Genomic DNA, 13,497 nt, shown 5'->3' with positions numbered 1-13,497 from the left:
TCAGGCCTGCCTTCCGCTCACCCCAGGCAGCCCCTGACTGACAATAGGCAGTGCCACAGTGCAGCCTCTGGCAGCGACTTTTAATCGTATTTTTGAGACAGAGTCTCACTCTGTTGCCCAGGCTGGAGTGCCGTGGTGTGATGTCAGCTCACTGCGCCCTCTCCATTTTGGGTTCAAGCAATTCTTGAGCCTCAGCCTCTGGAGTAGCTGGCAATACAAGTGCCCGCCACCACGTCCAGCTAATTATTGTATTTTAAGTAGAGATGGGGTTTCGTCATGTTGGCCAGGCTGGTCTCGAACTCCTGATCTCAACTGATCTGCCTGCCTCACCCTTCCAAAGTGCAGGGATGACAGGCGTGAGCCACCATGCCCAGCCAGCTTTTTATCTTGTTGTAAAAATCACACACGTAATTCATACATTCATATATGGCACCATTTCGAACACCATGTCCTGTTCTTAACGCAATGCTTCTGAATCTTTCAATAAATCAAGAGGGTGGCTCAGCGCTCAGCAGGCGTCACAGAGGCCGTGCGCTTTGTTTACGACTCCTTTTCCCCAAGAGCTAAGGCTGAACAAATAAATAGCAACGACAGCAACAAAAAACAAAACAACAAAAATCAAAGCATAGTCGATGAGCCCAAACCATTCCCGCAGGTGCAGACAGTGGATAAACAGATGGTAGCACGTTTGGAAGGAAATGACCGCTGGTCAGAAGTTCGGGGTGCGCGCTTTTCCCTGCGCCCTTGCTGAAGATTGCCGACCTGCCCCCCGGTTATTTAGCGAATGTGTGCATACTACGCGGGCTTGTCCCTTAGGGTCCAGACCAGAATACAAGCTAAGTGAAGGTAATCGTCGCTCCCCAAGTCCAAGCAGCCGGAAAGGCGGTGGCTGCCGGAGCGGAAGGCCCAGGAGCTAAGGGGAGGTGGTGTCTCCCTCCAGGCCGGCGAGGCCCGCTCTTCCCAGCCTTTCTCTACCTGGGACGGCTCCGGAGACAGGCCAGGAGTCCTCGACCGACAAACTCAGCGCCACAGGGAGAGCTGTCCCTCGGGAAACCGTGGAAACCGCTTCGTAACCAACTCCACGGGTCACGGCCCCTGCCCTGATCCGTCTCCCTGTCCAGGGGAGGGCTGTGGCTCCTCCGCCGTGCGCGGTCCGGGCAGCCGACGCCCCGGGACTGGCACAGCCTTGCAGGTCGGAGGGAGCGCGCGGGCGCGGAGGAGCTCGCTGGCGATTTCCAAATGCACCCGCACCCCGCACCCCCGCCTCTTCCTGGGGTCGCCCTCCCACGGCCTTCTGAACTTGGGGCGGAGAGGGGGCACAGGAAGAGGCCCTCCCGGAATCCCTGCGGGGCTGCTTTTGGCGCCAAAGTCGGCCTGCGCTGCGGGCAGGACCCGCGTCTCCTCGCGGACTCCACTCTGGCCGCTCCAGCCCCTCGCGCCAAGTCCCAGGGACCGATCCAGCTCCGAGGGAGCCCCTGTGTCGCCACGTCCCAGCTCGTCCCCTATCGCCCTCCCCTCCCCTCCCCTCCCAGCTTCGGAACCGCGAGCCCAGGCACCTGCCGAGCGCCCAGGCACCTGCTGCCCGCGGATCCGAACGGCGCTCCGACCCCGGGCCGCCTACCTGCAGCCGTCGCAGCCCCGGGCGTCGGCGTCCGTCCCCGCCGGCCTGGCGCGGGCCCCGGCTTCGCTGCGTCCCTTTTGCGGGCGCGCGGGCCTCCGGGCCGGTGCGCGAGAGGGAAGGCAGGGCGGGCGGCCCGGCCCCGAGGCGGGTTATATGGGCGCAGGGAGGGGAGGCGCCACGGGGAGGAGGCGGCCGCGGGCGTTAGCGCCTTTGCAGCCCGGTGCGCGGGAAGGCAGCGCGGGCCACCGAGCCGCGGCGGGAGGAGGGCAGGGCCGGGGCCAAGGCCTCCTCCCGGCGCTCCGCCTCCCCAGCTGGCCGCGTCCGAGTCGGGGTCCCTGGTGCGCTCCGCCCCGCCTCCTTCCCGCCGCCATTGGGCGCGCGTCGCCCCAGCCGAGCCAGGCGAGGTCGCCCACGCGGGGCCGGAGCAGGCTGGACGCCAGGGCCCTCCAGCGGGCCAGACCTGATCGCGACCTTCTGCAGGTCTGGGGTCGCCGGTGCCGACGCGCCGGGCACAGGTGCGGACTCTGAGCCCTGACTCTGGTGTCCCCCAGACGGCTCATCTTCCCAGACACCCGGGTCTCCTGGTCGCCGCCACTGCGCTGGGACCCTCGGCACGTGGGGCGCTTGGAAGCCAAGGGGCTGGGGATGTGGCCGGCAGGGAACTGGGGTGAGGGGCGCCGCCCCGGGGCACGGAGGAGGGGAACGGTGCAGTCCGCCCGTCCGACAGGGCCGGCCACCCACTCCGCTAGCTGAGCCGTGTCCCCGCCCGGCAGAGGATCCCGCGGAGACCCTCCGGGTGCTGCTCTCCCAACCCCAGCTGTAGTCTGGGCCCCACGGCCTTCCAGGGGCACCTCAGGACGCAAACACACCCGGGCGACGCCCAGCACCCTGCTCCCTCCTCCGGCCGCCGCCTCTGGCCTCGGGCTCTGGATCCCGTTTGGTGTTTGGTAGGAGCCGGGGGGCGTCAGTGCGCTTGGAATTGCTCTCTGCGCGCACAGACCCGCGCCAGGTCAGGCCAAGCCTCCGCACCCGCCGGCGACACCCGCCGCGCGCTCGCCTGCTCTTCCTAGGCCAGCGGGGATTCCAGGGCCCTCCACCGGGTACAGCGGGCCCTGGCTGGGGGATCCGAAAGGCAGGGCGAGTTCCGAGCGGCTCTAAATGGCAGCGCTGCTTATGGTCTGATGCTTATGGGACCCATGATCTGGCTCCGAACCGGTGCCCTCTGCCCATGGTGACCCCCACGTCTTGGAAGGTCGCGTCGGTGAATCCCGCGGCCTCGCGAGCGAGCCGGGCTAGCGCAGACTGGGTTCTCCGCGCCTGAGCCGGAGGGTCTGGCTGACTTCCACACGGCCTTACTGCTCACGCACGGGGCGTGGGCGCCCAGGGACCGGACACAGAGACGAATCCCATGCAGGGGTTTGGGTCTAGCTGGGAGCAGAAAAGGCCGGCACCGTCAGGGTAGGACGCTCGCGCACCACCATCCTTTCGGCCGGGGAGGTTGGGGCGTTCGCGGGGAGCAGGCCCGAGGCTGGGCGCCCGGAGGTGCGAGTAGGACCCTGGCTGGCTCTCAGCTCCCAGAACGCAGGGTCCGGCGGGGGTGTCAGAGTCTGCGCCGTCTGGAGCGCCCTAGAGGCGCCGGCGGGACCTGGAGCGGACTACTAGCGGCCCGCGTGAGCCAGGGGAGGAGGAGGCCGCTGTCCAGGGAAGAGGACCAGGGTCCGGAGTGGGCGAGAGGACGAGGCCCAGCCCTGGAAGCCTGCAGGGACTCGCTCCCTCCAGTGCCTGGGGCGGCTGCGGCTGGGACCCCGGGTCCCGGCCTCCGCGCGATTCTTCGCAGGGTGACTGCCCAGATGCGCGCGAGTGATGCACGGGGCGGTGCCCGCGATCCACGCGCTCGCTCTGCCCAGTCAGCGGCAAATTCGTTCTCTCCTGGATCTCAGTGGCCCTGGAGCATGAGGCAAGGGCCAGGCGGCAGGTAGGGGTGCCGGACTCAGCAAACAAAACCCCAAGCAAACGAAATAACTACTTATGCGTTACATATATGATATAATATGTGCGACGGACACCGTATTACATACTAAAGATCTATTTATATGCAAACGTATATTTATATGTAAACAAACCTTTACATGTAAATATAAAAATATATGTATGTGTATACACACGCAGACACACAGTTTGCCCAATTAAATTTGAATTTCCGTTTAGCGAATAATTTTTCCATATTAGCATGACCCGTGCAATGTTTGGGAGCATACTTATACTAGAAAACGATTTGTTGTTAATCTGAAATTCAAATTTTACTGTGCTTCCTATATTTTATCCACAGTCCTAGCTGGAGGGGACCTCAAGGTCTCCGGTCCTTTGAGGTAGGGCTATTGGATAGGAAATCCCGGGTCCGAAGAAACGTGGGCGTCTCCTTTAAAGTCCTGCGGTACAAGGAGAACTACAAGCCCCACAATGCCGCGCGGCCTCCCGCGGCGCTGATAGGCTGCGGTTCACTTCCGCCTTCTGACTTCCGGCCTCAGAGGCCAGCGGCGGCGACGGTTGTGAACTGCTGCGCGCCAGGGTCCCGCGGGTTTTCGGGCGCAGGCTGGCACCTGCGGCTGACGGCGGCCATGAACTTCTCCGAGGTGTTCAAGCTCTCTGGCTTGCTCTGCAAATTCTCCCCGGACGGCAAGTACCTGGTGAGCAGCGGCTGCGGGGGCCGCGGGCACGACATCCTCTGTGCCAGCGTCCCCGGCGGGCAGAGCCACGGGGCTGCCGCGTGGCCCAGGGGTGGAGGCAGCTTGGGGGTCCTGCGGGTGCGGGGCCCGGACAGGTGCAGGGCCTGAGTAACTGCCCCAGACAGGTGCGGGACCCGGGAGGATACCCTAGACAGGTAGAGGGCCTGGGGAGGTGCCCCAAGCAGGTGTGGGGCCCGGGCAGGTACCCTAAGCAGGTACGTGGGCCGGACAGGTGCAGGGCCCCGGCAGATGCCCAGGCAGGTGCGGGACTTGGGAAGATACCCTAGACAGGTGGGGGGCCTGGGGAGGTGCCCCAAGCAGGTGTGGGGCCCGGGCAGGTATCCAGGCAGGTGTGGGGCCCGGGCAGGTGTCCCGAGAAGGTGTGGGACTCGGGAAGATACCCTAGGCAGGTGGGGGCCTGGGGAGGTGCCAGCCTCCCTGCCCCTGGAAAGGTGGGCATAGGCAGGTGAGGGTACAGGAAATGCCGGCTCTTGGTTGTTATTTTGTCACAAAAGGCAAATTGATCATTCTGTTGCCCGTAACTGGGAAGTGGTGTGGCCACTTTGCTGTCTTCTCTACTTGTCCTCTGATTCTCTTCTCCTCTACGGTGTGCCCAATAAGTGATTTAAATATCAGTATTCTATCCCCAGGTAAGGAAATAGTTGTCCTCACGGCTGGGATTTGAGCTCTTCATTCCATGGGTGGCAGAAAGGTGCTTAAATCACAGAGCTGTAACTTTAAGCTTCAACACATACAGTGTAGTACCGGGATGCCTAGTCGTGTACATCCTCAGAAGGGGGTGGGTAATTGGCATTGGAAAGCCACTAAGAAGAAACATGCCTCATAAAGAGTGCCTCTCTCTGTTTAGCCACCACCTCTGTTAACTGACTCACGCGTCGTGATTCTTTGTCAGTTTTACCTCTACTGACGTTCCCGTGCCCTGTCTGGCCTTTGAGAACTTAACTCTCAGATTTCGTTTTTACCTCTTCATAGAGGTTTTATTCCAAATCACAAAAAATAGCATCAGCTACAAAACAGAAAACCTCATTAGTTTAAATGGCACCTCAGTCTTGGTATATTTTTCAGTGTGCTCCCCCAATTAACTTAGAGGTTTGTTTTCGTTTTCACCATTTATGAAAATGTCAGTGACTTATAAGGAGAAAGATTATATTTGCTTGCCTAACTTAGGTGTTTGTACACTCTGGTCAAAGTACTGTGAAGCACCTGGTGATAATCTGTTACTGGAGTCATCTTCTTGAAAGCCTTTCCCTAAGTACTGGTTGGATCAGGTCCATGTTTCTAGTTTCCATACCTTACAGCAGAGTTTATATGGTTCCATTCATAAGGAACTCACTGTAACTGATCACAGTTTTCAAAGCTGCAATGCGAGGAAGTAAGTGCCTTCATAGTTGCTTGTTCCGTCTGCAATCCCCTGCCCGTCTCTCTTTTCTTCCATGGAAAACTAATGTAGATTTCTTTTCTGATATTAGTTCGTAAAAACACAAACGAGTTTGACCTTGACAAGTAAAACTAATGAAGCAGTTAACATTTCAAAATCAGAAACTGTAGTGAAAGATGCAATCAGCAGGTGAGCACTCAGACGTTGTTTATATTTAAGATTATTTGCTTAGATAAGGACATAATGAACACATATGGCCCTGAAGAAACTGTCTTTCAGGAAATTGTGCTAACACTGAAGCGTTTCGTGTTTTGTGTTAGGAACAGGTCAGCGTAGATGAATGAGCATTTACTGCACGTCTTTATGTTTGCAGAAGTTAAGCCTGTCTTTTGATCATCTGTTGGTTTGACTCTTAGGCACCACGTAAGAGGATTGCTGCATTCCTTGCCATTTTCGTTGTCAACTGTGAAGCCTTGATTCTTACCCTTTATAAATGTGAGGAAATTGCCTAAAAGTGATAAAACTAGGATAGGGTTTTGGTTATTAGTTTTTAATAACCAGAAGAGCTTTTTCCCAATGCTACTTCCCATTTAAGTTTGGTTTTTAACATACAGTTAAGAAGGGACTTAAAAATATCTTAAAGCTTTGGTAGCGAGTTAAAAAGTACCCTTATACGTTACACTAGAGTATAGCAATTTAAAAACCTGACTTGTGTATTTCAACGTTACCCTCGTATGAACTGATCTTTAGGGGCGGCAGCTGTCACTGATGATCTAGATGTGAAGCGTCTGGCAGGAGAGCAGGCCACAGTCACTGAAGGCCCCCAGCTTTCGGAGCGGAGAATGTCAGGTGCTTGCTTTCTCGTGTTTTTTAGGCTTCCTGTGTCCAGTACCGATTAGTGGTCCGGGATGTGAACACCCTTCAGATTGTGCAGCTGTACACGTGCCTGGACCAGATCCAGCACATCGAGTGGTCAGCGGACTCGCTCTTCATCCTGTGTGCCATGTACAAGCGAGGGCTGGTGCAGGTGTGTGTCGCTGGGTCGGTTTGAATCTGGACACCTTCCTGAGTGCCACTGGGAAGAAATGGCTTTGTTCTGTGCCCTTCTAGTTTGAAAAAAAAAAAGTCAGTGCAGCTGAAAACCAGTTTCTTTTAAAATTATAATGTTCTCTGAAGTTTGAGAACATTTACACTAAGGAAACACTAGTGTAGTCTTAATTTCTAAACAGTATAGTTCAGAAATGGGAGGTGCTGACAGACAACAGCCCAGCCACTTGGACGTTGTATTTTTTTAGGGAGTCCCAAGAAGTCATGTTTTCTTAGATGTCCAAAGCTTAACTAAATTAGGTCTTAGGAATGACAGTGTGAATAAACCGGTTTAAAACAACCACCAAATGAAATCCCAAGAAGCCTGGCTGCTTTTACAGTGGAATCCAGACCAGCCCTTCATCATGGAAGATTCTAAAAGACACCCTGTATGCTTGAGCTCTGTTGGTTTGAAGCGAGTTCTGTCTCGGCAAGGCCTTGCTGATGAGTCTGCACCGTGCGTTTCTCTCTTCTCTCGATCCAGGTCTGGTCTTTAGAGCAGCCCGAATGGCACTGCAAAATAGACGAGGGCTCGGCAGGGCTGGTGGCCTCGTGCTGGAGTCCGGACGGGCGCCACATTCTCAACACGACGGAATTCCATGTAAGTGTCAGCCCCGAGTACACCTTACTAGCCATGTGATCCTGCCCTCTGCTCCTGACATAGCCTGGGAGTGAGAGCGGAGGTGTTTGGAGGGTGAGTCTCCCTTGTCCTCAGGGGACGGGATCTAAGCTGGCCAGCGGATTCAGATGGTGCCAACCCCTGTCCTTCCCGTGTTCCTAGACAGCATTCCTGTGACACATTTAGTTTATCAGTTAGATACAGCAAGAGATTAGCAGCCATAGTGAGGCGGCCCAGTTCTAACAGCAGACTTGATAGTTGCGTGCCTAGAAGATTCGGTCTTACTGACGATCTTAGCAACTACCTCAGCATGTGATTTTTTTTTTTTCTTTCCTCTTTAAGTCAAGAACTTCGAGCTTCTCGTTTAAAGGAAGCTTCTCTTTGGTGCATCCCGATTGCCGGCATCACTGCTTGCGCTCTGGGCTGTTACTGAGTCTGATGAGGGTGTCATGAACACAAGCACCGCGTGCTGCCCCCGGGTCTGATGACTGCGGTGGCTCCTGAAAGGCTGAGGCATCGGGGGAAGCGTAGGTCAGAACATTACTAGCCACTAAGTATTGTTGTCTAATCTTTTTGTCCAGTTTTAAAGAAAGAACATCTTAAAATCTTAATTAGGATTTTTTAGGATTTCAGCGGTCCCTTTAATTCAGCAATAGAAAATGCGCTGTGATATGAGCCGGCTCATACCTTTCCTTCAGGAACCTGGTCTGGGGGGTGGCTCCGGGCGTCGGCAGCCGCCCACTCGCCTGTGATAGGCGCTGCACGCCAGCCTCTGTGCTGAGCTCAGCGTGGAGGGCAGTGCTGACATCCGAGAATCAAGCAGAGGGATCTGGGGTAGGAGATTTATTTTAAATTAAAATTAGGCGTGTGTAAAGTGTTCAGATACCAGGTCTTTGGTGTCAGCAGTGTCTTCTAAAGGTAGAGAAAAACGTACGCATCCCTTTAATAACGCGCTTTTCTGGTGGGGTTAGCCCCCAGGGTTTGGGCCTGTCCGCTGAGTGTCCGTAGCTGTCTGGGCTGCTGGTGGCCTCGGCAACCTGCCCAGCCCTGTGCGCTGTGCACACCACGTAGATGATGGCACGGGGGAGGATTTCTTCCCCGCATGAGGCTGCAGAGGCCCCATAGGTTTCGTTCGGGTTTCTTCAAGCTGCCGTCGGCTGGGATCAAGTTTTATCCAACCACGAGGGGTTGCGGAATCAACTGCTTCAGGTGGCTGGATGGCTTCACGTTCTTTTCAGTTTCAATTTTTAAAAATACTCTAAATCTCACGTCTGCTGTCATGGGCTGTAAGAGAAAAAGATGACAGGCAAAGACACACCAGTTTCTCCGCACTGTGTACGTGACCCTGGAAGGCACTTCCGGCCCAGCGTTGAGAGGACTGTTTGAACTTTTCCTGTAATTCTGTCCTCGAGAAGGGCTCACGGCTCGGGGTCAGCCTTGTTGTACTCTTGTTAAATGGCCCAGAAGGCAAACTACCATCTACAGAGTTTAGAAACCTGAAAAGATGTGTTAATACCTGGTTCTGTTGAGCATCCCCGGGAAACATACGCCAATACTGAAAAACACCTTTGCTACAGAATACACTGATTTCTCAGAGTACATTTAGATGACATTGTTCAACCTGAGACTAAGGTCATGACCACTTTGCTGGTGGCCTTAGAGTAAGCGTTAGGACTAGGTGGTAGATGAGGGGCAGTAACTCATGGCATGGGCATCTTGCCCAAGACAGCAAACTGTGTCCAGCTTTTCTTGCTAACTGAAATGGCTGCAAGTGAGGAAGCAAAACCGGTATTCCAGACGTGCTCGCTGGCGGGGAAGTGACTCTGCAGGCACCTGTCCATCGGTCTCATGAACGCGAGGCAGGGTCAGGCCAGTTCTCTGAGGATTAGCAGGTCACTGGGTCCCCTTCCGAAGGCACAACCCCACATAATGGTGTTGTGGAGCATGGGACGTCCCTGCCTCCTGTACGTAACGTGAAAAAGCAAGCTTGTGCCCTTTAGAGAAGGCTCAGTGAGTAATAAAAAGCAGCCCACCTTCGGCCTGTGGTGGACCAGCATGCTTTCAGAGCCCTGGTCCCCCTCACAGCGATGCCCTCACCACCTGAGGGCACCTTCGTCCTGCATCTTGCGTAAGACGTGTCCTCGCTGTTCTTGAGTCTCACCGCGCAGATGTGTGTAAACACCGCATTGCTTAGTGTGCGGTTTAAAGTTTATTTACGGGCGCTTGTACTTTGCAAAGTCTCTGGCATTGCTTTTGCCCCGACAGTGCTTTTAGACTCCTCGGTGCGGACAGGCATGGCTGGGCCTCCCCTTCCTCGTGAGGAGCTCCTTTCGGTCCTCCCCTGCTGGACTGGTGCGTTGTCACACACTGTGGCTGCGAGTGTGCTGTCCACGCCTCCGAGGCGCTTTTCCCAAGAGCCTCCTGAGGAGAGCCTTGCTTGGCTGCTGCAGAAGGAGATGTTTCATTTGCTAAGGCCTGGTGACGGGATTGCGGTCATGCCATCCAGGCAACTAAACGATACTGCATTTGGCTTTCGTTTGCATTTCCGTAGTTATTGGTGAGGCTGAGTGCTTTCCTATCTGGTTTCATTACACACACGCTCCATTTAAGTGAAGCAGGTTCACGTGGAGTTTATAGCGGTGCATGGTATGCGGTATGAATCCCTTTCTACCTTTTCCCAGAAGCATTTTGTTTTTTTGAGATGGAGTTTCGCTATTGTTGCCCAGGCTGGAGTGCAGTGGTGCGATCTCTGCTCACCACAACCTCCACCTCCCGGGTTCAAGTGATTCTTCTGCCTCCCAAGTAACTGGAATTACAGGCATGCGCCACCATGCCTGGCTAATTTTGTATTTTTAGTAGAGATGGGGTTCCTCCATGTTGGTCAGGCTGGTCTCTAACACCCAATCTCAGGTGATCTGCCCTCCTTGGCCTCCCAAAGTGCTGGGATTACAGCGTGAGCCACCGCGCCTAGCTCCCAGCAGCATTTATTTAGAAGATGACCTTCACCACCTGTAGCAGGAACTCAATTCCATGACGCCTGCAGGCTTGCTTCTGGCTTTCCACGCAGGTCCACTGTTGCTCCACGTGTGTGCCAACACCATGCTGTCTATGTTGTTGAGGTTTTGTGTATATCTGAATATCTGACAGCACTGATTCCTCTTCATTGCTCTTGTAGTCTGTCAGATTAAAAAAAAATTTTTTTTTGTAGAGATGGGGTCTCCCTTTGTTTCTCAGGCTGGTCTTGAACTCCTAAACTCAATCCTTCCTTGTCGGCCTCCTATATAGCTGGGATTACGGGCGCGCACTAGCACGCTCAGCTCGGCCAGATTTTTAAATGCATTTTTGAGACTTTGTTGTTAGCTGGATACAAATTGTTAACTGTTTCTAAACAGATTTCATAGTGAAACAGTTTTCAGGATTTGCACCGTGAGCTTTTTTGTAAAGTATTCTTCTTTATGTCTCACCATTCTTTTTGTTTCAGATTCTGATTTTTTCTGGTATGAATGTAGCAATGCGACCTTTCTCCTGGTTAGGATTTTCATGATACGTCTTTTTCTATCCTTCCACCTTCTACCTTTCTATATCCTTAAACTTGAGTATGTTGTAAGTAGTCTGTAGTTAGCTTTAAAAATACATCCAGACTGAAAACTTTTTCTTATGTTTCTGAATAAAGGCATTTAAAACAACTTATCCGCAATAAAATCCACCCACTTTAAGAGTATAGTTCAGTGAGTCACTTTGCACGTCCTTGGTGACATGATGAAGACTGAGAAGGCTCACCCCGTGGTTAAGGGTTCCTCGTCTCCCGCCTGTGCCCGGCACCCGGTGCCTGCTGCGGGGGCGGGCAGCTCCACCTTGTCAGGATCCCATCAGCAGGGGCCATGGTGCATGGAGCTGAGTGTCTGCTTTCTTTCCTCTGGCGTCCTGCTTGGTTTTGAGTGCGCTGGGTCATGGCATAGATCCGTGGCCCGTTCCTCCTGTCTTTAGCACACTGGGGTGTGGCGTGGGTCAGTGGCCTCTTCCTCCTATCTGAGCGCGCTGAGTCAAGGTGTGAATCGGTGGTTCATTCCTCCTGTCTTGAGCATGCTGAGTCATGGTGTGGGTCAGTGGCCTGTTCCTCCCTTCCTGAGCATGCTGGGTTGGTGGTGTGGATCTGTGGTCCTTTCTTCCTGCTGCTGAGAGCCGTGGAGCCCACTCACGTGTCTCCTCTGCTGGTTTCTCCAGTTGTCAGGAGAAGGTAACAGCGCTGATGAAGGTGTATACCTAACTACCCTTTTCTCTAACTGTGTTTTTAAAAGTTGCAAACAGTTATCTTTTAAAGGTTTTGTTTTGTTTTTCTTTTTTGGTGGGAGATGAAGGTAAAAATCAGGCTTAAAGTGCTCTGTACATTTCCTAAGATGTGCTGAGAGCAGGGAGGCTCGGCCAGGCGCACCCCGCAGGGGTGCAGGGCCATGGGTGGGAGAGGCGCTTTTCTCCTGTGACTGCAGTGAGCTCCGGAGGGTGGGTCTCCGCCCTGGGTGGCACGAGGATGCTCCTGATGCTTCACCCGGCCCCGCGGATGAGTCGCAGGCAGGGCTTCCACCGCAGACCTGCTGGTGGGAAGTAGCACACTTTCTCACTCAGGCCCCGGTGCCCTCCTTGGCCCCAGCATGCAAGCGGAGCCGTTAGAGGAGCCAGTGCCCTGTCCAGCTGGAGTTCTGAGGCACCGGTCCCCAGAACGGCCAGAGTGTTCGGGTTCAGCGTCCGCACAGGGGCCCTGCCCTGCTGCCCCGGTGGCCCCTGCGGCTCACTGACGCGGTACCTGTGTGTCCAGGACTCCGCTCCTGAACGCTGTGGATGTTGTTTGGAGACACAGTGACAGACATCGGATTTTCCTTTCTCTCGTAAGAAGAGATGAGGGGGAGACATTTAAGTTAATTTGTTTGTCAATATCCTATACCAAAAACCTGGTGGCGTTTGGAGTGACACTGGACACACAGTGCTCCACGCACTGCGGCTCCACTTACACTACTGGAGGCAGACCCCACCCAGCCGTCATTGTCAGCGAGGACCCCTGCCTGACACACACGAGCTGGCGATCAGCACCCCCCCCCAGCACGGAGCTATGCAGCCCCGTGTCCCCCACCTGACCATCATTCTCAGCAAGGACCCCTGCCTGACACACAGGAGCTGGCTGTCAGCACTCCCTCACACCGCATGGAGCTACGCAGCCCCATGTCCCCCACCTGACCATCATTCTCAGCGAGGACCCCTGCCTGACACACACACACACAGCTGGCGGTCAGCACCCCACCCCTGCACGGAGCTGCACAGCTCTGTGTCCCCCACCTGGGCCACATGTCAGTTAACTACCAGGTTCATCAGTGGGCCGGGTATGTTGGAAGCAAGGTTATTCACTGGTGGGCTCCACAGGGGTTCAGTGGGAAGTGCAGGTGGAGGGGTGCGGCAGTCCTGGAAGTCCCACGGCGCTGCCACAGGGAGCACCGGGCCACCCACTGCAGCGCCTCTCCGCCAGCAGGCGCGCCCTCTCAGCCTTCTTAGGAAATTGTCTTTTGGCCTCACTGCCAGCCTAGTCAGCTCTCAGCTCTCTGAGTCAGGGATAGGGGCAGAAAGGTGGACAGTGCAGCAGCGCATGTTCTAGAACTCTCTGCAGATGCATCCAGGCTGGCAAGCTCACGTAGGGGGTGGGCAGCCACCCTCTTTGGTGTTGAGTGGCTGTTACTGCCTCAGGGCTGCATCTGCAGGCTCACAGCCACCTGGTGGGCCCCGGAGAGGCCGCATCCTCCAGAGCCTCTGTCTTCCCATAAAGGACACTGAATGTGTTGCCTTCCTAGATCAAGATGTTCTCCAGGTAACTCAGGGTTGTAACATGCAACCTGTGATCGCTTTGAAACAGCTAACGAAATGCACTTCTATTTACCTGTGTGTCACTCAACAGTGGTATAAAACAGCAACAAACCCAGAGGACCACATTCCCCTCACCCACAGTACAGTGTGCATGAGAGCACCGCACTCCCCTCACCCGCAGTGCAGTGTGCGTGAGAGC

General features: G+C 55.0%; 1 protein-coding gene across 1 annotated transcript in view; it reads left to right on the top strand.

Annotated features, from left to right (window-relative positions):
* Window positions 1-4,123: 4,123 nt before the first annotated feature.
* The window catches only part of WRAP73 (WD repeat containing, antisense to TP73), a 17,849-nt gene continuing 8,475 nt past the window's right edge, over window positions 4,124-13,497 (top strand). The window contains exons 1-3 of the mRNA XM_032262200.1: window positions 4,124-4,308; window positions 6,621-6,773; window positions 7,317-7,433. Of these exons, the coding sequence (XP_032118091.1) occupies window positions 4,240-4,308; window positions 6,621-6,773; window positions 7,317-7,433 (339 nt within the window). The 5' untranslated portion in view covers window positions 4,124-4,239. The remainder of the gene's footprint in view (window positions 4,309-6,620; window positions 6,774-7,316; window positions 7,434-13,497) is intronic.

Source organism: Sapajus apella, unplaced genomic scaffold (assembly GCF_009761245.1).
Source record: "Sapajus apella isolate SASKATOON/1434 unplaced genomic scaffold, GSC_monkey_1.0 scaffold127, whole genome shotgun sequence".
NCBI classification, from domain to species: Eukaryota; Metazoa; Chordata; class Mammalia; order Primates; family Cebidae; genus Sapajus; species Sapajus apella.
This window is presented reverse-complemented; position numbering and strand designations above follow the sequence as displayed.